General features: G+C 42.0%; 2 protein-coding genes across 2 annotated transcripts; both read right to left on the reverse strand.

Moving 5' to 3' along the window:
* Positions 1-6,188: 6,188 nt before the first annotated feature.
* GINS3 (GINS complex subunit 3) lies at positions 6,189-10,736 on the reverse strand. Its single transcript, XM_072116953.1, has 3 exons — positions 10,511-10,736; positions 7,490-7,723; positions 6,189-6,694 (listed from the first exon to the last, which is right to left on the reverse strand). The coding sequence occupies exons 1-3, from the start codon at positions 10,676-10,678 to the stop codon at positions 6,464-6,466; spliced, it is 633 nt and encodes a 210-aa protein (XP_071973054.1). The 5' UTR covers positions 10,679-10,736; the 3' UTR covers positions 6,189-6,463.
* Positions 10,737-18,091: 7,355 nt separating this feature from the next.
* On the reverse strand, positions 18,092-25,433 carry CFAP263 (cilia and flagella associated protein 263). The gene is made up of 9 exons (XM_072116962.1): positions 25,278-25,433; positions 23,948-24,074; positions 23,413-23,577; positions 22,373-22,531; positions 19,904-19,984; positions 18,912-19,067; positions 18,589-18,696; positions 18,335-18,490; positions 18,092-18,245 (listed from the first exon to the last, which is right to left on the reverse strand). Exons 1-9 carry the CDS (start codon positions 25,415-25,417, stop codon positions 18,165-18,167), a joined length of 1,173 nt encoding a protein of 390 aa, XP_071973063.1. The 5' UTR covers positions 25,418-25,433; the 3' UTR covers positions 18,092-18,164.
* Between the last annotated feature and the right edge of the window lie 1,865 nt (positions 25,434-27,298).

The raw sequence follows: 27,298 nt of genomic DNA on the forward strand, positions 1-27,298 counted from the left end.
CCTTGAATAATGTCCAAAACCCATTTGCTTCCTGAGATAGTTTTCCAGGATGGGAAGAAATGGGACAACAAAGCTCATCATTCACTAGAAGCCTGGTATTGAGGTTTTGATTGGGACAGCTAAACTCTTCATCGGGTTTCTCTCTTTTATCCTTGACCCTTCTCCTGAACCCCTTTTTTAACATTTTATTTGATTATTAAAATAAAATACATACAACAATAAAATGTTTGCATTTTTTGGCAAGGTACAGGTATATTTTATGCAAGGAGTTACTTTATCCAGTTTTCTGACATCCAGAAGTTTAGTTCACTAGCACATGGCGGTTCGGGTTGTTTCTTCAACCTTTCTGATGACCTGCTGTCCGATTTGCTGGAGGATGTAGGAATGATAACTACTGTACACCACTTTCCCACTGTAGCCTTCAGAGTTGTAGCTCACCCAGTGTCACTTTCAGGACTCCAGTATTATACCAGGTTGTGAATCTGAAAGGGGTTACTACCACTTAACTTTTGTCTGTTGATACGCGTAATAATAAATTGCTTCCATTTACTGAAAAATCCCTTTGTGTGTCATTGTGTCTAAACGTTTCTAGTCTGTCTAATCTGATCAGGTTTTTTTTTTTTTTTACTAAAGCAACCACCTCAGATAATTGTTGGTGAGGATTCCTGTATCCAGTGGTTCATAATGCATCTCTTGGCCACTAGTAAGAGCATGGATGTCTAGTCTAACCAGGGGTATCTCCTCTTGCTTGTCATCCCCTCTGCTAAATGAACAATTAAGAGCAGTGGGTATAAGGGTAGGTTTTTATTCCAGTGAAACCTTAGGTGGTTTCTAAGGATTCCAGTATACAATGACATGACCATAATCCATGGCACATGTCTGTGTTAGGCAACTTACACTTTGGGCAGGCTATCAATCTATCTGGTTTATCAGGCATTCTGGGTAGATTGAAGCCATAGTATGCATGGTGCATTATCCTAAAGTATGTCTCTTACAACATTACTCGCTTATCACACATTTTCTGGCTCTGGCCCACACTCGCACGAGTACTTCATAGACCTCCCTGTCTAGGAATCATCGGACCCAACACTTCCCCATCTTGCCTTATATCCCTTTCAGCATGTGTTTTTTAATGTCTGCATACAATATGGTGATGTTGCGAGTGCTATGCACTGTGGCCAATAATGATTTGAAAGCTGTGTCCATGCTTCCCTCGAGAGGTCTTCCAACCTTGATATCATGAAGTTGTGCATCTGATGATATGTAAACTCTACACATCCTGTCAGAGAGAATTTTTCCTTAACCCCTTAATGACCGCCGTATCGGCTTTTTACAGCAGTCATTAAGGGTACTTCTTCAGGACATCAGGTTCTGCAAGTGCCGGTGTCAGGCTGTGATATCACAGCCCAGACCCGGCCATAACACCCGGTCAAGCATGACCGCAGCGTGCAAGTCATGCACAGAGTGCTTACCGGGGGATCCAATCCCTCCTGCCGCAGCCCGAGGCTTCCGGCTTCTCTCCCCGCCGGGTTCCGCCTCCTGGCAGGACCCAGCTGTATGTAACTCAGCATGCTCTGTTACTTACATTATACACTGCAATACAAGTGTATTGCAGTGTAAGGGCTTGAACAAGCGATCGGATGATCGCTTGTTCAAACTAAGAAGTAGAAAATGTAAAAAAGCGAGGAAAAAAAAAAATTTAAGTCATTTTATAATATAATTAAATAAGATACAAGTCCCATAATCTCCCCAGTTAAGCATAAAATGCAAATAAAGTATATAAACCACAAAAACACATACATATTTGGTATCATCGCGTCCGTATCAATCTGTACAATAAATCTATATTGAACCCGCTCAGTGAACAACGTAAAAAAAAAAAATCCTCGAAAAACTTCCCGTAACATACAATTTTTCATCAAACACCATCACTAGAAATGTTCTAAAAACTGATCAAAAAAAGTTATATTTCCTAATATGGTACGACCGAAAAGAAGAACTCTTTTCCCAAAAAAAATAAGCCCTCAACCAGATCTGACAACAGAAAAATACAGAGGTTACGGCCCTAAAAAGTTGACAATAGTAACAATGCGATTTTCTCCAATATTGTTTTTGCTCAGGAAAATTGAGCAAAGATAAGAAAAACTATATAAAATGAGGCATCACCACAATCGTAGTGAACCAGAGAATAAAGATAAAATATTATTTTTACATTACGGTGAGCGGGGGAAAAAAAAATGCTAAAAATCCAAAATAAAAATTGATGATTTTGTTTGTGTCTCCCTTGAAATAGTTAATAAAATCTCCTTAGACTCCCAAAATGAATTATCTATACATTCTATCTCATCCCGTATATAAGCCTCATGTGTTCACATTACACCCAAAAAAATAAAATATAAAAAAAAAAAAATGTATAGGTCGTACAATGTGACAATACAAATCTGCTGTGAATGGCGCCTCCATTCATTCTATACTCGGTCGTGCACCCATACAGAAGTATTCAAAAGTTTCTAAATCGCAGGTCCATATTGTTTTAACCCATGTGAAACACTTAAAGGGTTAATGGACTTAATAGAAGTTGTTTTACATACGTTGAGGGGTGAAGTTTCTATAGTGGGGTAATTTATGGTGTTTTACTATTATTTAGGCCTTTCAAAGTCACTTGGAAGCTGAGTTGTCCCTCAAAATGTGAGTTTTGGGGATTTTCATGAAAATGAGAAAAATGGCACCTAAAGTTCTGCGCCTCATAACATCCGAGAAAAATGAGAGGATGCATAAAATATCATCCCAACATAAAGCAGATATTCCGTAAATGTTAATTATCAAGCTTTTTGGGTAGTTTTACTTCCTGTCTGGAAAGCAGAACATTTCAAATTTGGAAAATGAAGAATTTTTACAAACTTTTGCCAAACTTTCACATTTTTTCAGAATGAAACGCAAAACCTATCACTTAAATTTTATAACTAACATGAAGTACAATGTATCACGAGAAGTCTACAATTTCGCTTTTTGCAACATTATTGGTGAAGCCTGCAAAGACCCCGTATTGCACTATGTGATTTAGTACCTGTTCTAGGTGTCGTTCTGGGCTGGAGAAGAATAGAAATGTCATCTGGGGCTTTCAGTAGATCAAGTTCGCAAAACACTAGCAGGTCTCCCAAGTGTACAGATTATGGGGGTCCTATGCCCAGGTGATTTCTTCTTGACCGGTTTTCAATGTCATCTATCTTTTCCGACAACCTTTTAACTTCCAGAATGACTGACAGAATGAAAAATCCTCTGCCTCCATTATCTGGCTTGTATTGAGAATTCCAAAGAACTTTTGTGTCAGTTTTGCCAGGGCAGGCTCGTTTCCATGGCCCGGTTGTCTGGGGTCATTGAGAAGACATCCCCACTGGTTCAGGCGAGGAGGTAATTGCTCTTTGTGCAACAGTTCCTGGCTTTGTCTTTTGGCCACTGTGTAGCATGTAACGCTCGATGAGATTCGGGATCCACTCTATGAGCAGTGGAGAGGGTGGATGGCCTCCGGATCCCCTTTTAGGGGTATGGTTAATCTGTTTTTCCAAATAGCTGGATGGTGCAGTGTCACTCAGTTTTAGGGTTTTGTTAAGCGTTTGGTGTATTTGCTGAGCCGAGGTGCTCACAAGCTGTGGTTCTGTAGAGATTGTTGGGAATAGGAGCGTTGATGCTGCATGTGTTTGCCCAGTTTCTCTGTACAGTGGTACTCACTACTGTAAGCAAATGGGAGTCTCCATCGCATCGCCATGCATCTTCTTTTGGGGTTGTATCTTCCGCCTGGCCTGCTGTTTCTCCTTCCTCGTGGCTCAGCTTTTTGGCCTGTGCCTCTGGTGACCTCAGTTGTTCTTCTCCCCCTACTGATGTACATGTTAGCTACCAAGCTATGGTGCGATCCACAACATAGGCGTTGTTGCCCAAGGACTTCGCTGGCCGGGGATTTCCCAGTGCTGACCTGTTGCTGTGATGGTCTGGGCGGGTGAGCTGAATTAGTCCCCCAGATAGGATTTTATGCGGATTATCTGGGGTCAGCGAGAGGGAGCTCTCTGAGGTGCCTCCTCACATCTTTGCCAGAACCAGAAGTCCCTCCTGAACCCTTCAACTGGTGCTGGGCCAGCATCAGAAGACACAGAGTGTCAGCTGTGGGGTCTCTCCCCCACACCACCCTTGGTGGAGGGGCACCCATTGTTTCCTTGGAAGCCCTGAGGTCTGATCAGGACCCCAGGGCTGTTTGCAGGCAGTGCCTGTAAGATCCAGTCTGTATTGCAGGGTATTATGAACAAGCATTCAGATGATCACTTTTTCATATACCATGGTGCAAAAAATTAACGCTGCAATAAAAATGGCCAAAATCCTCATTAAAACATTAAATGACATGTGTTTAAAAAAATCATAACACATCCCCATAAAGCTAGTTTCAACGTGTCTAACCTTATAATTAAATAAATACAACCCTCACTATGAACGCAAAAAAAAAAACCCTCTAAATATGATTAGTAAATGGGTAAAAATCATAAAACACATATCTACTACAGAAGCAAGGTTACATGCAGATCCTTCCGTCTCACTGCAAATGGGACCCAGACATTTCAGGAAAAAAAAAAACTAATAGAGACTATTTCTAAGCAGTCTAGCATCATAGAAGAATTTAAAAAAAAATTCAAGAGTTATAACCATATAAAGTGACACATGCCAGATAAAAATAAAAACATACAACATACATACTCGCTGTGTCTTAAAAGGAAAGCACTGGAAGGGTTTCCAAATAGATTAGAAATGTGAGGAAAGCCTTTTTTAGCCCTTTCAAGTAGAAATGGTCCAAAAAGCAGATTTCTCTCACAGGGGATACCATACAATGTTTGTGATCCAACATCGCTTGACCAATTCTTTCAGCCAGAGGGTTCTCCTAGCAGAGTTGGACAATGCTACAGACCTGGCAGTCAGCATAATCTCATCATTATGGGCATCTACAAGGAATGCTGCACCCAAATGATAGAGATAGGAGTAGCCAACTCTTCTCTAGAGTCCTGGTTTTGTACACATGGTTTCAGTTGATCTAGCTATTAAAGTACTGAACACAAGTGGCCGACCATTTGGCTTAAAGGCAACAGTGAAGGATTCTCATGTCTTTTTCATAAGGTGTTTGAGAGACTAAGTCATCAAATGGAAGTGATGACTTGCAAGGAACTCTTTTTATATACACATCTATTTTATGAGAATCATCTCAAGGTATTGTAGCTTCTGCATTGAAAGGGTACTTTCTTCTAAATACTCTGGGGAATTAATGCCTTTTAAGAATATAATAATTCCTTTATTTATATAGCGCACACAGATTATGCAGCGCTTCACAGAGCTTTCCAAATCAGTCCCCAATGGGGCTCAAAATCTAATCAACCTACCAGTATGTTTTGGAGTGTGGGAGGAAACCAACACAAACACGGAGAGAACATACAAACTCTTTGCAGATGTTGATGATGTTCCAATACATAGTGCCTCACTGCGACATGCACTGGAAGCCAAGGTACTTACAGTCAGCCGTCACAACAGCAATACATTTTTGCAGGGTCAGATGACATTTTCATCAATACTATTTGGGAGAGTATACAATCCTTTAGTCAACCTGGAAATTCAAATTTTTGGACATCAGTCTTGGAAAATTGTTTTTATATATCAGGCATTTTGAGCCACAGCAATTCCAAACACAGTTAAGATAGGAAAATCATTTGATGATTATACAGGGAATGCATCAATTGGACCACACATCGAATGCTGTAAAAGAAAACCCACTTCATAGGACATTGCACCAACTACTGAATGATGCCATTAGGAAGCACAATTTATCCTGCAGAAAACAGGCCCTTAAAGCTCTGGAAATGAAAAATAAAAAGGTTAGTTTTTTTTGTATATGGGTAGAAACGGAAAATCAAAAAGTGAAGAGCAAGAATTAAAGCACACCTTATCAATACCATGTGACTCTTACTCCTGTAGAAAAATCCAGTAGATATGTGGATGCAAAAGGCAAAATACTCACTGCCATAAATCTGGCTAATTTCCTTAAGAACAGTCTGTTCCTTTCCCGCAGCAATAGGCCTGCTCAAGATACACTGGTGAGAGTGCTAGAAATACCCCGTTTCTATAGTAATAGAGGGACACAGAAGCTCATGGCATATATCAGTTTTTACAGAGCATTTTAATGCAAGGTTTAGGCACTGTATGAAAAATTCAGAAGGAAATCAATTCTGCTATAAATAGAGCCAAGTGTAGAGGCTTCCAGGAAGGCAGATCAATCCTGAAGCTCATAAACACAAACCCAGCTAACATCAGTCTGTCAGATCCCCGTGCTGAAAATCCCATCTACTGTAGTCATGATTTAAAACCATGACAATGGCGATTACATGGGCCTGGGCACTCAGACATCACACATGGTCACAATAGTGATGAGAAGTGATCAAGTATCAGTCTCGTTAAATTTTCTTTTCCTATAACTCTGCACCAGGTTGGATGCTGTGATCTGAGCTGCAGTCCCTCGTTCCCAGCTCTGAAAAGCATTTAAGCCTTTCTGCCCAGCCTGGAATAAACCTCTCTCAAGTTCATCCAGCCGTGCCACCAGCGCAGAAGTATCCTCATTGTATGCATTCTGGGAGGAGTCCATGATACGGCGAAAACGGCCAATAAATGTCTGAGGAAAAAGTGACAATGTACAATAAGTTAATACCATATTAATCTCACTGGCAGCAACATCAAAACATAAAAAACTTAGTTAAATAGTAAATTAATGCACCATAAAAAAAAGTATCCATCCTACACAGGTTTTGGTACGAGTGCCTTTACCACCTCTAGAGGAAAAAAAAAAACCCTCACACAAACGTGTTAAGAAAGACATGGTTCAGTGCAGTATATATGTATATATTAACCTTGTAATAAGTTAAGGCCTTTAACTTATTTAGGTTGCATTTTAGGTCAATGTACTATTTATTCCACTGTAGAAAGACTTTATACAGCTTACACATAGTATTAACAGTTATTGTTTTAGGAGAAGCAGTGGGTCTTTTTTTCTTGCACAATAGCAGCCCATTGTTAATTCTTCTGTGTAAATCCCAATGATGTCCTGCTCCAAAAAAAATGTCTACAAGCAGGATTTAGGGCCCCATGCACACAAACATATGGGGGGTGGGTGGGGGGACACATATATATGGCTGCATATACGCGCCCCCATAGTCTATGGTGCTCGGGCCTGGCACAGTGAGCACAATGTGTCCTCACCGTGCCGTGGGCATGCCCGGCGTGTGTCGGCCCACCCGTAGCCATGTGGGCAAACGTTTGTGTGAATGGGCCCCAACCCAATATAAAGGACATAAGAGTTTCTGCAATGTTTGTGACAACATGGTGTTACCATTTATCTAACAACAGCTTGTGCACACCTTATCCAGCACAATACATCTGTTCTTATCCCCAGGTAACCCCAGCAGTTTACCTGCAAAATGGTCTTTGCAATCTCTGTATTCTCAGGACTCTCAAAATTGAGCAGCTGGAAGCCAAAACCATAGTAATGGGGTCCCATCTTGTGCAGGTCCACCACATTGGCATCTGCGCTAAATACAGTGCGCCAGCCTTCTCTGTAGATCTTTGGAAGCTCCACAGAAACAATTCGCCGTTTATTGTCATATAGACCCTTCACCAGCCATAGAGGTAGCTCCATCTTAGTGCCCTGATTGGGGAATAGATGTGGTATTAGAGCAGTTACAGAAGCAGAACCCAGCCACACAAATGGTGCAAGCTGGAACTCAGAGGAAAGATTATAGGCCTTTCAAGTCAACCACAAATGAAGGAATCACCTCAACGTTTAATACAGTAGTACTCACATAAGGGAATCTGATTTGGAAAAAGAAATGTAAACAATTATACGTTTTATTTTTACAGCTCAGATATTGCTGCTTTATGCTGAAAATACCGTTTAAGGCACTTTTCTTGTGTGTGCTTGCAAATTTAAGTCTATGGGCATGTGAAAATCTGCATCAAACCCACACTATGAACCAGCTTTCTGAATGAAATGACATCAGATCAGGCGAAAACAGGTAAAAATAAAATTCATGCAGAAACGCATGTAAATACGAACACCAAATAACATAGAAGTGACACATTTGATGCAGATTTTCTACATGACAATCAGCAATGTGTGCATGAGGCCTTTGGTCATCTGTACACTTTGTGGATTGTAATATAGAAGCCTGTGTGGACATGGGTTTGTAAGGGTGGGGGTCAGGAGAACTCTTTATTCAGGTTGATATATTTAGGTCCCTTTTAGTGGGTATTCTGGGTTCCATGTCTTTAACTACCACTCCAGATTCAGACACTTTTGGGGGCAAAAAAAAGAAAAACGCATGCAGCTGCTGAATTGTAGGAACTGACAGGTTGAGGTAACGGACAGACGGTGATCATGTAAACATTGTCATCAATAAAAATAGCCATATACTTATGAAGCTGGTGTACTGGGGCCGGAAAAAAAAAAAACAACAACATATCATTGGAACAAATATCGGAAGCCAGTAAGCACTGTACACATTTTATGTACTCTTATCTCCATTAAAACTTCTTTTTGCCACTGTGGGTGTTCACAACAGCTTCAGCAGTAAATATGCACTTCTACAGAAGAGCATAAACTGTAAGGTTGCGTTCACATGCTGCATTTGAATTGCTTTTAGAAAAGAAATTCAGCCGTAGTAGGCAGGAGTTTCTCCCAATCGCATGGAGACCAAAAACCCTTCTGGTGCAAAACCATAAAAGTTTATTTTGACCAGACTATCATGGTGTTTAGGTTACCATAATCATGGTGCCTGGATCTATGAGTAGTATATGGTATAGGTTATACCCCAGTGATGTGCACGGTCAGGCTACTATACAGATATTCTCCAGGTTATACCCCAGAGATGTGTGTGGTCAGGCTACTATACATATATTCTGCAGGTTATACACCAGTGATGTGTGTGGTCAGGCTACTATACGGATATTCTGCAGGTTATACCCCAGTGATGTGTGTGGTCAGGCTACTATACGGATATTCTGCAGGTTATACCCCAGTGATGTGTGTGGTCAGGCTACTATACGGATATTCTGCAGGTTATACCCCAGTGATGTGTGTGGTCAGGCTACTATACGGATATTCTGCAGGTTATACCCCAGTGATGTGTGTGGTCAGGCTACTATACGGATATTCTGCAGGTTATACCCCAGTGATGTGTGTGGTCAGGCTACTATACGGATATTCTGCAGGTTATACCCCAGTGATGTGTGTGGTCAGGCTACTATACGGATATTCTGCAGGTTATACCCCAGTGATGTGTGTGGTCAGGCTACTATACGGATATTCTGCAGGTTATACCCCAGTGATGTGTGTGGTCAGGCTACTATACGGATATTCTGCAGGTTATACCCCAGTGATGTGTGTGGTCAGGCTACTATACGGATATTCTGCAGGTTATACCCCAGTGATGTGTGTGGTCAGGCTACTATACGGATATTCTGCAGGTTATACCCCAGTGATGTGTGTGGTCAGGCTACTATACGGATATTCTGCAGGTTATACCCCAGTGATGTGTGTGGTCAGGCTACTATACGGATATTCTGCAGGTTATACCCCAGTGATGTGTGTGGTCAGGCTACTATACGGATATTCTGCAGGTTATACCCCAGTGATGTGTGTGGTCAGGCTACTATACGGATATTCTGCAGGTTATACCCCAGTGATGTGTGTGGTCAGGCTACTATACGGATATTCTGCAGGTTATACCCCAGTGATGTGTGTGGTCAGGCTACTATACGGATATTCTGCAGGTTATACCCCAGTGATGTGTGTGGTCAGGCTACTATACGGATATTCTGCAGGTTATACCCCAGTGATGTGTGTGGTCAGGCTACTATACGGATATTCTGCAGGTTATACCCCAGTGATGTGTGTGGTCAGGCTACTATACGGATATTCTGCAGGTTATACCCCAGTGATGTGTGTGGTCAGGCTACTATACGGATATTCTGCAGGTTATACCCCAGTGATGTGTGTGGTCAGGCTACTATACGGATATTCTGCAGGTTATACCCCAGTGATGTGTGTGGTCAGGCTACTATACGGATATTCTGCAGGTTATACCCCAGTGATGTGTGTGGTCAGGCTACTATACGGATATTCTGCAGGTTATACCCCAGTGATGTGTGTGGTCAGGCTACTATACGGATATTCTGCAGGTTATACCCCAGTGATGTGTGTGGTCAGGCTACTATACATGTACTCTGCAGGTTATACCCCAGAGATGTGCGTGGTCAGGGTACTATACATATATTCTGCAGGTTATACCCCAGTGATATGTGTGGTCAGGCTACTATACATGTACTCTGCAGGTTATACCCCAGTGATGTGTGTGGTCAGGCTACTATACATGTACTCTGCAGGTTATACCCCAGTGATGTGTGTGGATGCTTTGTGATATTTGAAGGGGGTCACCTCAGGGATGTGGTCGCTGTCTGCCCCTTTCTCCAGGAAACCGAGGCGCGGGAAACCGCTCTCTACGCGGCATGGCAGCTTCTCCTGAGACATTAGCAGATCATCCAGTGACAGGAAGTTCTCCTCCCGGCCCAGGCTAGCCTCCACAGGCAAGTACGAGTCCCACATCGCTCTCCCAACTCTGTCACTTCCGACAACTCTATCAGCTTCTATTTCCCGCCTTCTGTCTTAAGCCTGTCGCTGACGTCACGACTCCGCCCCGTCATATACTCAAACCGGCACCTGCTCCCGCCTACTCCGCTGTCATGACAATGGAGTTGGAGGCCTATCGTACACACACTTGCGGCGCAGCAGGATAAAACAAGGGACACATTTTTCACGCGTCCACAGCCAGGAAAAGGCAACATTCCTGGCGCACGACCAGTAATTGCAACTATTTTTCCCATAAGGTCGCGTTCACACGTTGCGTCGCGGTTTTTTGCCATGTTTTTGATCCATTTTAAGGCCGGTGCCGATGCGTTTTTGTTACGTTTATTTCTCTTGCGTTTTTGCATCCTTGAAAAATGCCTCATATTGGCTTTTTCAATGTTTTTTTGTATAAAGTGTCTTAACTTGGCATTTTTTCCCCTGCGTTTTTGAGGTGCGTTTTCATTGCGTGCGAAATCGCAGCAAAAACGCCACATGTGTCAACGGCCTAAAAGCTTCAGCCTTGATCACATACTAAGGTTACATTGCGTTTCTACTGCATTTGCTAAAACACAGTGTAACCTCAACATGTGATCACGATTCAAGCCTCTGGAATGCGCCAAAATCCCCACAAAAATGACATAACGCATGAATGTGGCCCGAGGCTACCTGCACATGACGTGTTCATCAAGTCATATCAAAGTTTTTTTTAACAAAACCTCCTCACATGCCTCCCCCTGGCCCCGATGCTTTGTCTGGCCTGCAGATCTAATGTACAGGATCAGGAGGAGCAATGGCAGATCTTCATACCTGGGCCCTATATGAAGATCTGCCATCAGTCTTAGGCTACATTCACGTGAACGTATGGGGGACGTATATACATGCCACATACACGGCAATGGGCGCACTGCGCCGTACGGGAACGGTACAGTGTGGTACCATTCCGTAGCCGGAAGAAAGATAGGACATGCCCCCACCGCCAATGTATGCCCGCCATACTACGGTACAGTGGGCATACATTGTGTGAATGTAGCCTTAAAAAAAAAAAATCTATACTCCCTTTCTCACCTCCGCCAGCTGAGCACATCACTACGATGTCACAGCCGTGTGAAGTCATATAGTGTTTGTGTCGCACAGATAAGAAATGTGTCACAGGGCCGCATAGTAGTGATGCTCCTTGGTCGGAAGGAGAAGTAGGAGCCGATGGTCAGGTAGAAGAACAAGCCAAAGGTGAGTATAGTTTTTTTTTTTTTTTTTTTTTTTTTGTCATGAGGGCCCTGCTGTGGAATTTTCATTAACCCATTCTCGCCGCAGCCCTTTTTCGTTTTCATTTTTTACCCCCCACCTTCAAAAATCTATAACTTTTTTATTTTTCCATGTACAGAGCTGTGTGATGGCTTATCTTCTGCCTAACAAATTACACTTCAAAATGGTGGTATTTAATATTGCATGCCATGTACTGGGAAGCGGGGAAAAAAATTCCAAATGCAGTGAAATTGTTAAAAAAACACACATTTGTGCCGTATTCTTGTGGGCTTGGATTTTACGGATTTCACTGTGTGTCCCAAATGACTTGTGTACTTTATTCATTCGGTCGGGGATACCAAATTTGTATAGGTTTTATAATGTTTTCATACATTTAAAAACATTAAAACCTCCTGTACAAAAATTTGGGGGGGGATTTTGCCGTCTTTTTTATGCTTTGGTGTACGGAGCTTTGGGAGGTGTCGTTTTTTACGAATTTTGATGTTTACAATGATATCATTTTTAGGACTGTACGACCTTTTGATCACTTTTTATAGAAATTTTAATTATTTTTTAAATGGCAAAAAAGTGCCATTTTCAACGCGATTTTCCGTTACGGGGTTAAGCTCAGTGAAAAACCAGCATTATATTTTGATCGGGCATTTTCAGACGCGGTAATACCTAATGTGTTTATGATTTTTACTGTTTATTTATATTTATATCAGTTCTAGGGAACTAAGGTGATTTGAGTTTTTAGGTTTTTTTATTATAATTTTTTTTTTTTTTTACTTTTTGTTTTATTTTTCAGACTCCCTAGGGTACTTTTTACATATTAAGGTAATAAAGTTTTCTAAAAGATAGTGGGGATGTGAGGATTAGCTCTAAAAAGGGCTATCCTCACGTCCCATACATCCACCTAACACCTGTTCTACCTTTATAGGTAGAATCGTGGTGGTAGGTTCCCTTTAAATGACACATTCCTGAAGAGAAAAATAGGTAAAAGTGCAATACATTCACATAAATCTCTTTACATCTCTGCATTCTGTACACCCTGATAAGTAAATCTACATTAATACAAAATTGCAGTAAGCTGAAGGACTACAACTCCCAGCAGTTGAATGAGCTGTTGAATGTTGTGGGTTTTCGAAGGAATGCATTTTGTATTAATATAGATTTACTTTTACCGTTGAAGCACCCACATTGCAGTCTGCAAATTCCAATATTTTTTCACAATACACTCATTTTGGGTGGAAAATTAAACATTTACAATGGATTAAATGAAAAAAGGTGCCATCCAGATCAGATTTGCTATGTCACATTGTACAGGCTATAATATTTTTTCTTTTTTTTAATGTGGACCTATAGGGGCTTATGTCTTTTGCCACATGAGATGCACTTTTCTGGTACGGAATTTTGGGGCATCTATAGCTAATTGGTGAGATTTTATTAACTTTTTGATGGTGGAGGAAATGAAAATCATCAATTTTTAGGAAAATTGTTATGTTTTTTTTTTTTTGCCCGTTAACCATACCATAAAAATAGTATATTATTTTTATTCTATGGGTCGCCACGATTACGAAAATACCTAATTTATATAGATTTTTCTTTTTTTTTCCCCATTTTTACTGAATAAAAAGTAATTTGGCAAAAATGTTTTTTTATTTTTCGCCCTCACAAATCTGTTTAAGGGCTTATTTTTTGCGAGAAGGATTGTTCTTTTTAGTAGTCTTATTTTAGAGTGCATAACATCTTTTAAATCACTTTTTAGAGCATTTTTTATTGGGTATTAATTAAAAATTAATTTTAAATTAATTTAAAATGTTTTTATTTTTTTTTACGGGGTTCACTTTTTTGCGGATCTAATAACGATTCTGTTTTATTATGCAGATTGTTACGGACGATACCAAATATGTGGGGGGTTTGTGTATTTTATTGTACTGTATTTTATTTTATTGTACTGAATAAAAACTTATTTGGAGGAAATCTTGCTCATTTTAGCATCACCATCTTTTCATATGCATAACTTTTATATTTTAAGGCTGAGAAAATTTGGTTAGGGGCTTGTTTTTTGCGAGAACAGTTATTTTTAGTGGGCTTATTTTAGAGTGCATAACATTTTTTTAAATCACTTTTTAGAGCATTTTTATAGGGTATTAATTAAAAATTATCTTTTTTTTTTTTTAAAGTTTTTAGCGTTTTTTTTCTCCGGCATTTACCATACGGGTCCAGTAACGATTCTTTTTTATTATACAGATTGTTACGGACGCGGCAATATCAAATATGCAGGGTTTTTTTGTGTTTTTGTGTTTTTTATACTTTATTAAGTGTTTTTATGGGAAAGTGACATTTTAGGGGCTTATATTTTTATGTATTTATTTTTTATTTATTCTAATGTGTAGTGTTAAGTGTTTTTACATGATCACTGGTTCAAGTTCAATACACTGCTCTACAATACTATTTTATTGTAGAGCAGTGTAAACTGTTTGAGCATGCAGGCGCATGCTCAGACAGTTTATAGTCAGACCCGGAAAGGGTCTGACTGCCTCGGACATCGGGCAGCTCCGGGGCAGTCCTCGATGCTGCCTAGAAGTGGATCGGATCCCCTGTAAGTGGCACGGGGGATCCGATCCATTGCAGAAACATCCTTACACGCCGCAGTCATGCTTGACCGTGGCGTGTAAGGGGTTAACACCCACGATCGGAGATCTCGGGTGTTACAGTGCGGTGTCAGCTGTGATTGACAGCTGACAGCCGCTGCTTCTGGTGCCGACTCCGTTCGTGAGCCTGTGCCAGAGGCAGGACGTTATAGTGTGTCCTGGTGCGCTAAGCATCTAGCCACCGGGACGTACTATAACGTCCTGGTGCGCCTAGGGGTTAATGTTTCCATTTTGAACTCCTCCTCTTTGAAAATCCATAATTTTTTTTTTTTTTTTTTATGTCTATGAGGATTTTTTTCTGCATAACAAAAATCTAATTTCCTAGACGACATTTAATATTCCGTACCGTGTACGGAGAAGCAGAAAACATTCCTAATGCAGTACAATTGACAGAAAAACAAATTGGCACCACTTTTCACTGTGCACTCCAAATTACACCTCCCCTTAATTTTTTGTGTTGCTACGTTAACAAAGATCTCAACTATATTTAGGTTTTATTGGGTTTTGAAATAACTGAAAAATTTAAAACCTTTGGTACAAAAGATTTTTCTTTGTTTCGTCATCTTCTGATGCTAATAACTTTTTCATAATTCATTGTAAGTAGTTGTTACTTTTTGCAGCACGTGGTAGTGGTATCAATGTTACCATTTTGGGGACTGTACAACTTTTTATTAAAGAAAAACTTGCACAAGGCCCTTAGTCATTGTGGCCCATTGTAAACATTGTATGTGAACGCAGCTTTTAACTGAAAGATATTTGCCAATTATCTGATGTCGTTATGGGAAATGGACCAAGGCCTACAATGTTTAGGACTCATGAAATAGGGACATGCACTAGCGTTGTATCAGCAGGCAGCACACAGCAAATTCACAAGGCTATGAATACCACAGCCCGGTGTATGACCAGACTGCCCGGGCTGTAAAATACAGAGCGGGTCCATACCCTTGTTTGCGGTTCTGGCTGTCTATTACTGTGTACTCACATGCCGATGACAAACAAGCCTGAGACAATGGTCCACGGGACCTCTGTTTGCAGCCTCAGACCTATATATGTAGCATGTGGGAAGCCTAAATCTGTGTCTGAACCCCACTCCCACAAAAGGGGAAAGGGGGGAAAAAGTCAGAATTCCACTTTTACGGTGCTAAGGTTGAATATGGGCCCCCCAGCCACTGGAAAATTACTGCTTTAAGTCCTGGTCCCCAACTTCCTGGTGTGGTCACACATGACATTTAACGCATGACTTTCAAAATGCACTGCAACAGCTGCAGAGACATTTACCTAATTAAATTTGTTAACATTTGCGTTTACAAAAAGCAACCACTAACTAATGTGTTAACACTAAGTTAACAAATACATATGTTCATACAATTTGTATGTGTGTTAACATCATGTTAACAGTTGTACTTTGTAAACACAATGTTAACATCAATTTAATTAGGCAAGTCTCTCTTCAGCTGTTGCAACGCATGCATTAAACGCCACGTGTGACCGCAACCTTAGGCTAGGAGGACATGTCCATGTCACTCCATGAATCCAGGAAAAAAAGATTGGACTCCTTTCATCATGGTGATATATGTAATATTAACACAGTTTGTGGGTATGCAGTTTGCCCGATGCAAAATTTTCCCCAATATGGTAAATAGTTTCTTCCATGGAACAATTCTTTAAATATATTCTTTAAAAATACTAACTGCTATAGTGCAGTGGACAATGTAGTTGTATTGTATTATTGTGTCCATATGTACGAGGCCTAAAATTGGACATTCAATATATCAATTTTCAGTAGGTGGGCCCTCAGAACCAGTTTCACTGGTGGGCCCTAGGCCCCCCAGTCTGGCCCTGCGTATAGGAGTATCTCACACACACACAGGCTGCAGGGAGCGCCAGCACCAGGAAGCACATTGCGGAGACAGCAGCAGCAATGTCACATCATTATACAGGCTGTCAGTTATGTGTATAAGAGTATCTCACACGCACAAGCTGCAGGGAGCGCCAGCACCAGGAGTGTCACATCATTATACAGGCTGTCAGGTGTATAGGAGTATCTCATACACACAGGCTGCAGGGGAATGGCCGCCAGCACCAAGAAGCACATAGAGGAGCCTGCACCAGGAGTGTCACATCATTATACAGACAGACTGCCTCCCACTCATGAATAAGCTGGACTGCTGAATATGATAATGATTCATTGGAGCCCGCTCAGGTCATTTACATACAGCTTTAGGACCTGATAGTTTAAGTTTACAGGCATGTAGAGGGACAATGTAAGAATAGGGGCAATGCTTGCTAATGGTAGTTCATAAAATTTTTTAATTTTAGGGATTAATTTGTCTCTAACTATAGCCTGAGAATCTGGGCTTGATAATTTATCTCCAATAACCTATCCATAAATTCCTGCAATGTGGGAGGTATAGAGTTTTTCCAGTGGAAAGATATTCGTTTTTTTGGCAAGCTGCAGGAGAATAAAACAGACCCTATTACTCCACCACAGTCAGATTGAAAACATACCCCAAAAGTCGAACTGGAAAATGTGGTACAACAGTATTATACACTTTATCACAGTGAGATCTCCTATCTTTTTATGGAATGGTATGGTAGCAGATGAGGTAAAAGCCATTTCTGAACCAGGGAGCTTTACATTTCAATAAATTGTAACAGAACTTTGTAGAGATGTAGTTTGGTAAATTACGTAATATGCTGCCCCCACACACACAAGGCTTGATGTAAAGTGACCAACCTACAAGTCCCTGTGCAGTTTTTCAGAAGACCAATTTAACCTTTTCTCTACCAATAACGCTCATTATGATTTTATGCCTTTGTGGAGGGGTTAGGCTGTTAAAGCCAATCTAATATCATATACCTGTCCATGACCTTCTGAGAACAGCAGTGTTTACCAGACTCTTGGCTATCAAATTCATGGAGTTTTTTTTGTATTCCTTGCACAGTTTACTTTTTATTATTCAGGTTGTTATGGGAGCAGTGATATCACATTTGTGGATTAATAGTACGGTGTGCGTCGTGGGAAGTTGAACGGAGATGGCTCACAAACTTTTTTGCGTGCCAGAAGATAGCAAATTTAAGTACTTTTTTTTCATACTGTAGGATTTAATTTTTAAAACATATTAAAACTTATATAAATTTGGTATCACTGTGATCATACTAACCCAGGGAATAAAGTGGAGGTGGAATGGAAAGTGAAAGGCATAAATACAGGGCCTACAAGAAAGTGGTGTAAACATGTTTTTTTGCCAATTTCAACCCATTTTGAATTTTTTTCCCTGCTGCTCAGTACACGGCATGGAATATTAGATACCATCACTGGAAAGTTCAATTTTTTTAAACAGAAAACATGTCCACACACATCTCTGTACAAGGAAAAATACAGAATTTATGGATTTTTGAAGGTGGAGAGCAAAAAAAAAAACTGAGAAAAAAAGCAAAAGTCATTAAGAGGTTAAAAAGAAACAGCTTTAATAAAAATCTAAATCAGTACAGTAGGACCATGCATAATGCCCATAAACCTGGTGCAGCTGTTATCCCAAAGCTGTTCTTCTCTGTCATCGATCTTAATGCAGCTGTCCATATTCCTGCATTAGACTGGCTGCCTTCATCTGCTCCCAATTTCTGCGCTGAGTCTTCAGAGAAAGCTGTGCGGTCAGACGGAGACATGTACATATGTTTAAGTCTCAGTAAATCATCATTTACTATTGATTGTCCATATATATTGTACATTTACCTCAACAATCTCCACCTTCCTCTCCCAGGTTCGAACATTTTTCTCCAGTTCCTCCTGCTCCATCTTCTCCTGCACATACTCCAAAACGTCTGGGACTCGATAGTCACTCAACTGTTTCCTTAACTTTTTGTTAATACTTTCAGCCTTTGCCCTTTCCTGAAAAAGTAACATCAGCTTTCGGATCCCAGAACTGTGTGCAAATGGAAACCCTACAACATTGGAAGCCATTCCTCCTCCAGCAGTATCTATATTACCTGCTCCACTTGTTCTGTTTCCAGTTCAATTCTTTGCAATATATCATTACGCACTGAAATCTCCCTGGCCAGATGAGTGGACTCCACCATGGTGTTTTGCAGCCTTTTCTGTAAAGACAATGGAATAAGTCAATCTAAAGTCATATGTGTGACTATGAAGCTAAACAGTTTTAACCCATCCTTCTTCTTCTAAGCTGCCATTTTTCAGCCTTAACCCATTTAGAGCTATAGTCCAAGCTTTCCATTATATACAGTCTAGGCACCTCCAAAGCAAATATCCCTCCATATATACATGCTTCTCCAGGGTTGTTTCCCGCCATCACCTTGTAGCAGTTAAGTACTTGAAGAGTGTCACCGGTAGTTAGTTTAAGCTGTAGAAGATCCTGGTTTCGCTCATCAATTCGTTCCAGAAATTGCGCATTTTCTATTTTTAACTGCTGGAAATCCACTTCATTCAGTACTTCACCCATCTCCTCCTTCTATGAAAGTTATTATAAAAATGTTAACAAACAAGTGATTATAGCCCCCCTAGGTAGTGTGGATATAACGCTGTCTGCCCTGGGCTATGAATTATTTATTGTTTCAGACCTTTAATATGACTTCCATCCAGACTGCCCACTGGCGTAAAACGTCACCAGACGTGGGTCTTTTGATGTTGCTGCAGTTTCTCCTGGTCCCACACTAATTGAGACCAGGACCAGGTCTCCGTCAGTCAGACACAGCAGCGGACCTAGGTAAAAGGAAGAAGTGGTTTATAACCACTTATGCCTTTTCCTTTTTTCACTGCACTGTGCTGAAAAACTTGGCTTATACTCGGAATCATTATACAACAGTCAATTGCAATAAAATATTAGGGTTAGAGTATTAACTGCTGCTTCAGGACTTAACCAGCTGCATCTTAGTGAAGGAACCATGAATCTGTAAATTATCAGTCAGCTCTAGAATACATAGCAGAAAATATCCCAAGTCAGATACTGCAGCGGGAATACTAACCACAGCATGCTGCAGAGGAAAGCAAGAAACTAGGCAGCAATTTTTGCAAGTCATTTGCTGCTTATAGTGTGCTAAAAAGTTGAGCCATTAGTGTTCACATGTTGGAGTGAATTACTTTTTTACATTGTTGATATCTTAGGTTTTATAGTTCTAATTACATTTCTGGTTATTCATTTTTTTAAAAGGAAGATGTAAATAAAGCGGGGTGAATATCAGCACGATGCACAGTCCGTCTGCAGCCATTATACCTATGAAATCATGTTTTTTGGTACATGAGATATCAGAAAATCTGCCAGACATGTGAAAAATCATAGTGGGATACCTGCTTCAGCTGCATCTGTAACTTCTTCTTCTGAATTTTTAATGCTGCATTCTTTAAGCGGAGCTTATCCACCAGACTGTCCTGGCCAAGAGAGAGTTGGATTAATATTATATGAGATATATTATTTCTATATTTGCCCTACTCAACAATTTCTTTTCTATGTAATGTGTGCCTTCACATTTCCACCTAATAACTTGCATTTAGCTGAAAATCTGTCAGTCCTGTAAATTAGTAGGTAAGGTCCCCAAGCTTTCCAGAACCTCCAAAAGAAAATAAATCATATATCTGGAAACATAGCCAGAATTTACATGTTCAGCAATTTTTGAAACATTATCTAATGTGTCACTGATTCACTTATGATATTTTAAAGATGCTTTAAAAGGAATCTGCCAGCAGTTTTCATTGCTTTGTACAGTTTTAGGAATTGAAGCTGGAGAGCAGTTTAATAATATCTTTGTCTGTGTTGTTAGTGGCAGCAGGACTGCAAAAAAATTAAGTTATGATTTATTGATTTCTCCAGAGCAGGACCAATTCTTTGGAACGCTCTTCCCCAGATCATCAGACTAACACCCAACCTCCAAAGTACCCCACCGTCTTGGATCTGTTGGAATAGTCTGAGATTTCAGAGTCTGGCCCACTGTCCTGGGCAGCGAGAGGTAAGCCTAAGGCCTCAAATCTATCTGTGTCTGAAGGATACCAGCTCCCTTTATCATCATTGAGCCCCTGCCGATGCTGTGTAACAGAATGCGCACAGAAATAGCAAAGAGCCAAGCAGGACGGCTGTGTGGGAATGAGGAAAGCTGAGTATCTATTTTTTTCTAAATAAACAGAGCCGAGGGGGTGGTACATCAATAAATGGGATATCTGAGAGCGGCAAACAGAAAAGGAAGGCATTATATGTGAGGGCCAAATATTACAGGAAGGAAGGGCATCATATGTTGGTGGGCCAAATAAGGAGGTGTTATGGGTCCACAGGGGGCATTATACAATTTAGTGGGATGGCCATAGGAAAGGGTCTGGCTTAAAACATTTCACAGTATCTTGTGTCCCTCTTTCTTTGTCCAAAAAGTTGGGTGGTCAGGGATTAACCCCTTAAGGACACACCCCATTTTCATTTTCGCATTTCCACTTTTCACTCCCCCCTTTCAAAAATAAATAAATTTTTTATTCCACATACAGAGCTGTATAAAGGTCTGTTTTCTGCATAACAAATTGTAGGTCCTAGTGATGCTATTTAATATTCCATACCCTGTACTGGGAAGCTGAAAAAAGGTACACCTCGTTAACACTTAATTTCTAATCAGCCAATCACATGGCGGCAACTCAGTGCATTTAGGCATGTAGACATGGTCAAGACAATCTCCTGCAGTTCAAACCGAGCATCAGTATGGGGAAGAAAGGTGATTTGAGTGCCTTTGAACGTGGCATGGTTGTTGGTGCCAGAAGGGCTGGTCTGAGTATTTCAGAAACTGCTGATCTACTGGGATTTTCACTCACAACCATCTCTAGGGTTTACAGAGAATGGTCTGAAAAAGAAAAAACATCCAGTGAGCGGCAGTTCTGTGGGCGGAAATGCCTTGTTGATGCCAGAGGTCAGAGGAGAATGGGCAGACTGGTTCGAGCTGATAGAAAGGCAACAGTGACTCAAATCGCCACCCGTTACAACCAAGGTAGGCAGAAGAGCATCTCTGAACGCACAGTACGTCGAACTTTGAGGCTACAGCAGCAGAAGACCACACCGGGTGCCACTCCTATCAGCTAAGAACAGGAAACTGAGGCTACAATTTGAACAAGCTCATCGAAATTGGACAGTCGAAGATTGGAAAAACGTTGCCTGGTCTGATGAGTCTGATTTCTGCTGCGACATTCGGATGGTAGGGTCAGAATTTGGCGTCAACAACATGAAAGCATGGATCCATCCTGCCTTGTATCAACGGTTCAGGCTGGTGGTGGTGGTGTCATGGTGTGGGGAATATTTTCTTGGCACTCTTTGGGCCCCTTGGTACCAATTGAGCATCGTTGCAACGCCACAGCCTACCTGAGTATTGTTGCTGACCATGTCCATCCCTTTATGACCACAATGTACCCAACATCTGATGGCTACTTTCAGCAGGATAATGCGCCATGTCATAAAGCTGGAATCATCTCAGACTGGTTTCTTGAACATGACAATGAGGTCACTGTACTCAAATGGCCTCCACAGTCACCAGATCTCAATCCAATAGAGCATCTTTGGGATGTGGTGGAACGGGAGATTCGCATCATGGATGTGCAGCCGACAAATCTGCGGCAACTGTGTGATGCCATCATGTCAATATGGACCAAAATCTCTGCAAATTCCAGCACCTTGTTGAATCTATGCCACGAAGAATTGAGGCAGTTCTGAAGGCAAAAGAGGGTCCAACCCGTTACTAGCATGGTGTACCTAATAAAGTGGCTGGTGAGTGTATATATATTATAGGAACTTACTCTAGCCAGCATCTTTTCTTCCATGTATCGGAGAACCTTTTCTGGGTTTATCCCTTCACCCTTTTTGCTTCTCACAGCAGCTCTGCCGATGTCCCGCTCAAATTCATACTTAGCCTTTTTAATTTCGGAGCTGCGGATCTCTGACTCTTCCATTGTGGCCTGTATGAATAGACAGAAGAATCATAACATTTAGAAGGGGGCGAGGTGTGCAGCTGAGATGTGTCTTATGAGGCTCTGCCGAGAAGAAAGAAAAAAAGGCAGAGGACGGCGCCTCGGGTGATATCGTCTGGAAGTTCATTATGTGTCACATAACATGTGCTCACATTGTTTTTTCCTGAAGCAAATGCATAAACAGCCCAACCTGGGGTCCAATCTGGGATCCGCTCCAATGTTCAATTACTCAGATCCCATATAATGACACTAGTTCCTAGGATGTACAAGAAGCAGCTCCCAAGGCTCAAGATAAACCGGTCATCAACAGAGGACGCCGGTAAATAGTATATAAAGTAATATGGAAAAAACTATGAGCACGTATGGGTGCGCTAAGAAGACAATCCAGAGAAACCAAAAATTGTGTCTAGGAAACCAATTTTATTTTTTTAAAAACAAATGCACAATCATTAAAAGCGATCACAAAGTAAATGGTAAAAATCTGAATAAAAAGTTCTATTAACGTGTTTCGGGTACTATGACCCTTTTCAAAATATGGACAAATAAATATAATGATCATTACCCGAAACGCATTAATAGGACTTTTTATTCAGATTTTTACCATTTACTTTTTTATCGCTTTTAATGATTGTGCATTTGTTTTTTATAAATTAAAATTTGTTTCCTAGACACAATTTTTTGTTTATCTGGATTGTCTTCTTAGCGCACCCATACGTGCTTATACTTTTTTCCACATTACTTTATATATTATGAGGCTCTGCGGCAGCTGAGGTGTGTCTTATGAGGTTCTGCGGCATGTGAGGTGTATCTTAGAAGGCTCTGCGGTGGCTGAGGTGTGTTTTAAAACTTTGTTGTGTCACCTCACTTACCTTGTGACTCTGAAGGACTCGCTCTGTATTTTCAGCATCTCTCTGTGCCTCCTCCCTGGATTCGTCCAGTTCCCGCAGCACCAACTCAATTTTTTGATGCACACTCAGGGTAAGTAGACGCTCTGAGATGGTACTTCGTGACTTTGAGCGCCGACGACTACGCATCTGCACAAGAGAGGAATGTAAGGGTTTACACTGAAGCAAGTTCACATGGCCTTCAAGCAATATGTATGCTTCTATGACCAGGGCCACACAGAAGCATCATATCCAGAGGATAGAGAAGGGTGAGCTGGCCTCTACACATAGTTATACTGGATATGTTTATCATTAGACACTGTGCATAGTGGGTAACAGTGGCTTAACTAGAAGCTGATGGGCAAAGTATCTGCCAGGCCCTGACTATAATGTGGGGTTTATAGTAATAGTCTTTCTCATACGGGTAAGTGACAACATAAGGGCCCCATAAACCTCGGCCAGTGTGCGACCGCAACCTCTGCACCCCTCAAGTTACGCCCCAGATGGGTAAATGCTATACCTGGGTAAAGTCCAGTGGAGAAGCCGCAGTGTCTGAGTGGGCCACTGGGGTAAACTCCTTTGGATCTAGTCGTTTGTAGAACTTTTCAAACATTTCAGTCTCAGCTTTGAGTGTGGAGAAGACATGACTGCAAAAGAGGGAGAGGATAACTGAAAATTGGGTTTCCAATAAGTAAGCACTGGGACATTCTGTAGAAAAGTGGTGTTATGGTGCAATATGGGATACAGAAGGATATGTGAGGAACAAATGTGCACTAGAGGCAATAAGGAGAACACTGTTGCTATTGGGAAAACACTTGACATAATGAAGAGAACACTGACTCAACCAGAAGCTCTGTGTGGAAGGCTTGAGGCCATGTGGGTGCACTCTATAAGGACGATAGAGTGTCTAGTGCACCTCACATAAGGTACAGTTAGGAAGACTAAATGCAATGTGGGGTGCACTGGACACTTTGTGGGGAGGACTAGACACTCTGTGCAGAAGGCTAGACAGTCTCTGGGGAAGACCAGACGATATGAGGGGTGCGATAGACGGTATTTAGGGAAGACCAGAAGCTATGAGGGGTGCAATAGACGGTATTTAGGGAAAACCAGACCCTAAGAGGGGTGCAATAGACAGTATTTAGGGAAGACCAGAAGCTATGAGGGGTGCAATAGACAGTATTTAGGGAAGACCAGAAGCTATGAGGGGTGCAACAGACGGTATTTAGGGAAGACCAGAAGCTATGAGGGGTGAAATAGACGGTATTTAGGGAAGACCAGACGCTCTGAGGGGTGCAATAGACGATATATAGGGAAGACCAGACGCTATGAGGGGTGCAATAGACAGTATTTAGGGAAGACCAGACGCAATGAGGGGTGCAATAGACGGTATTTAGGGAAGACCAGAAGCTATGAGGGGTGCAACAGACGGTATTTAGGGAAGACCAGACGCTATGAGGGGTGCAATAGACGGTATATAGGGAAGACCAGACGCTATGAGGGGTGCAATAGACAGTATTTAGGGAAGACCAGACGCAATGAGGGGTGCAATAGACAGTATTTAGGGAAGACCAGACGCTATGAGGGGTGCAATAGACAGTATTTAGGGAAGACCAGACGCTATGAGGGGTGCACTGGATCCTCTGTGGGTGCACTCAGCGCTATAAAGGATGTTATACTGCAGCAGCTACACAAATACACAGGGCGTTTTGGGTACAGGCGCCCAGACCTCGGGCGTTAGGTTGTTATATAAGTTGTTATATGGGGAGACAGTGGTGGTATACATAGAGGACAGTGCATCATATGGATAGTGTATATGTATATGACGTTACACGGCGGCATGGAAGTACCTAGTTTCCTGGATAAGGGCCAGCAGCTGCTCTGAGCTCAGCTCGGAAAGATACAGATCCTCCCCGGCCTGGGATTCGGTCCTCACACTTTCTCCGTCCGTCTCCGCCATGTTTTCTGATGATGCTTTCGTCGTTACCATGGAGAATAAGCACGTGATTCGGCGCGTGTAGCCCCGCCTCATGAAATAACGTAACCGTTATAAAAGAAGATCCCGCCCACGTGAAAACTCTCCATAACCCCGCCGCATCCCTATATTTTATAACCTGCTTTTACCCGATCCCCAGCCGTCTATCAGTGTTCGTCCAATGGCCGTCCACACCCGGGGGGCTCTAGGAGGTGACGGCTCTTGTTGCGAGGCTGGGATCAGGGCTGAAGCTTGTGTGATGCAGGTTTGTCTTTGATATTTCAGATGTAGGATTTGTTTATTTCAGACCTAATACATACATCCAATTAACCCCTATGGAAATGACACAATGCGGTCTGTATGGCTGGGAAAGGAAGCAGGGATTTACCGAAGTGGTGAAACATATAGGGCAGTGATGGAGAACCTTTTAGAGCCTCAGTGCCCAAACTTCAACACAAAGCCACTTATTTATTGCAAAGTGCCAGCGCAGCAATTTAAGCAGTAATGTATTTCTCATTGTTCATTGACAAGTTTCAATCCTTCAGCCTTTCAAGGACACCAATGCAGTTGAAAGGAGGAGGGCAAATTCATATATCGTTGTAGGAAGGTTCTGCAGGCAGATTCTTTGCGCGTTGCACTTTTGTCAGACTTTGAACATTTTTCGGGGATCGCCTGGCATTGACAGGTATTTAACAGGTGTCTGCTCTGAGATTGTGTCGCAAGTGATCGGATTTTGGCGCAGCTGTGCTGGCTTCCATGCGATAGAAATCGGGGAGCGTTGCTGTCGGACGATCCGATTGCTTCGGACTAAGCGCGGGATTTAACTTTCAAATTGTGTCGCAAGACAATGCACTTACATGCACCAGGAAGAAGGTGAACTCCAGCGGACCTGAGTGCCGAAGCAAACTTGCAGCACCGGTTGCGGGTGTTAACCCGTCTATCACCGCTGGCAGAGCTGCTGCCAGTTTCAAAAAGATGGCAGCACTGTAGTATGGCAGTATATGGTAGAATTAATCAGACAACCTAGGGTTGAAGTACCTCAGGGGCTCTGAAAAAAAATAGTAAAAATAAAAAAGTATGCTGCCCCCCACCATTAATTATTTCCTATGCTGCCCCCCGCCATTAATTATTTCCTATGCTGCCCCCCGCCATTAATTATTTCCTATGCTGCCCCCCGCCATTAATTATTTCCTATACTGCCGCTCATAACTAACTATTGGCCCCCGGCCGCCACAATTTTTTTGCTGCCCTTTTTAATAAAAAATAAAAACCCTGTACTCACCTAAGTCTCCTGCCATGCGTCTTCTATTTTCTTGCCGCGTCCGGGCAGGAAGGGGTCGCGCATCCTAGTTCATGGAGTGATGTGCGCCAGGGTTGTCTTCCGGCCACATCACTCCAGTAATGGTGCTCGAGCGGCAGTTTCCCGCCGCAACGAGAACTATACAGTGACGGGCAGGAGCTTCCTGTCCAGACGGAGGCTCCTGGGGAACCCGTATGTAGAGTCACGTCATGGCGATCGCCCGGACTCAGATGCTGAGCCCATGTGATCAGCGCGGGAGCGACTATCGCGATCCCGTCTGTTTAACCGTATAGACGCCACAGTCATAGTGACCAGCGCGTCTATAGTGCACTGGCGCGCCCATCTGGACCGATCATAGCCATGGAAACCCAGAGGTCCAATAAGGACCCTGGGGCTGCTTTTAGTAGCAGCCTGTTAGGATTGTGCACTGTGCATGATCTAACAGTGCAGCTGTCAGCCTGCTGAGTGCAATGCGTTTTTGATGCATCTCCGAAGATTTGAGCCCCTTCCACACTCGCGAGTGTGATGCGATGAACTCGCATCACACTCGCAACGCGTGTTGCTTGGATTGCACGGCTCGAACGCTACAGAACTGA

This window comes from Engystomops pustulosus, chromosome 7 (assembly GCF_040894005.1).
Source record: "Engystomops pustulosus chromosome 7, aEngPut4.maternal, whole genome shotgun sequence".
Taxonomy (NCBI): Eukaryota; Metazoa; Chordata; class Amphibia; order Anura; family Leptodactylidae; genus Engystomops; species Engystomops pustulosus.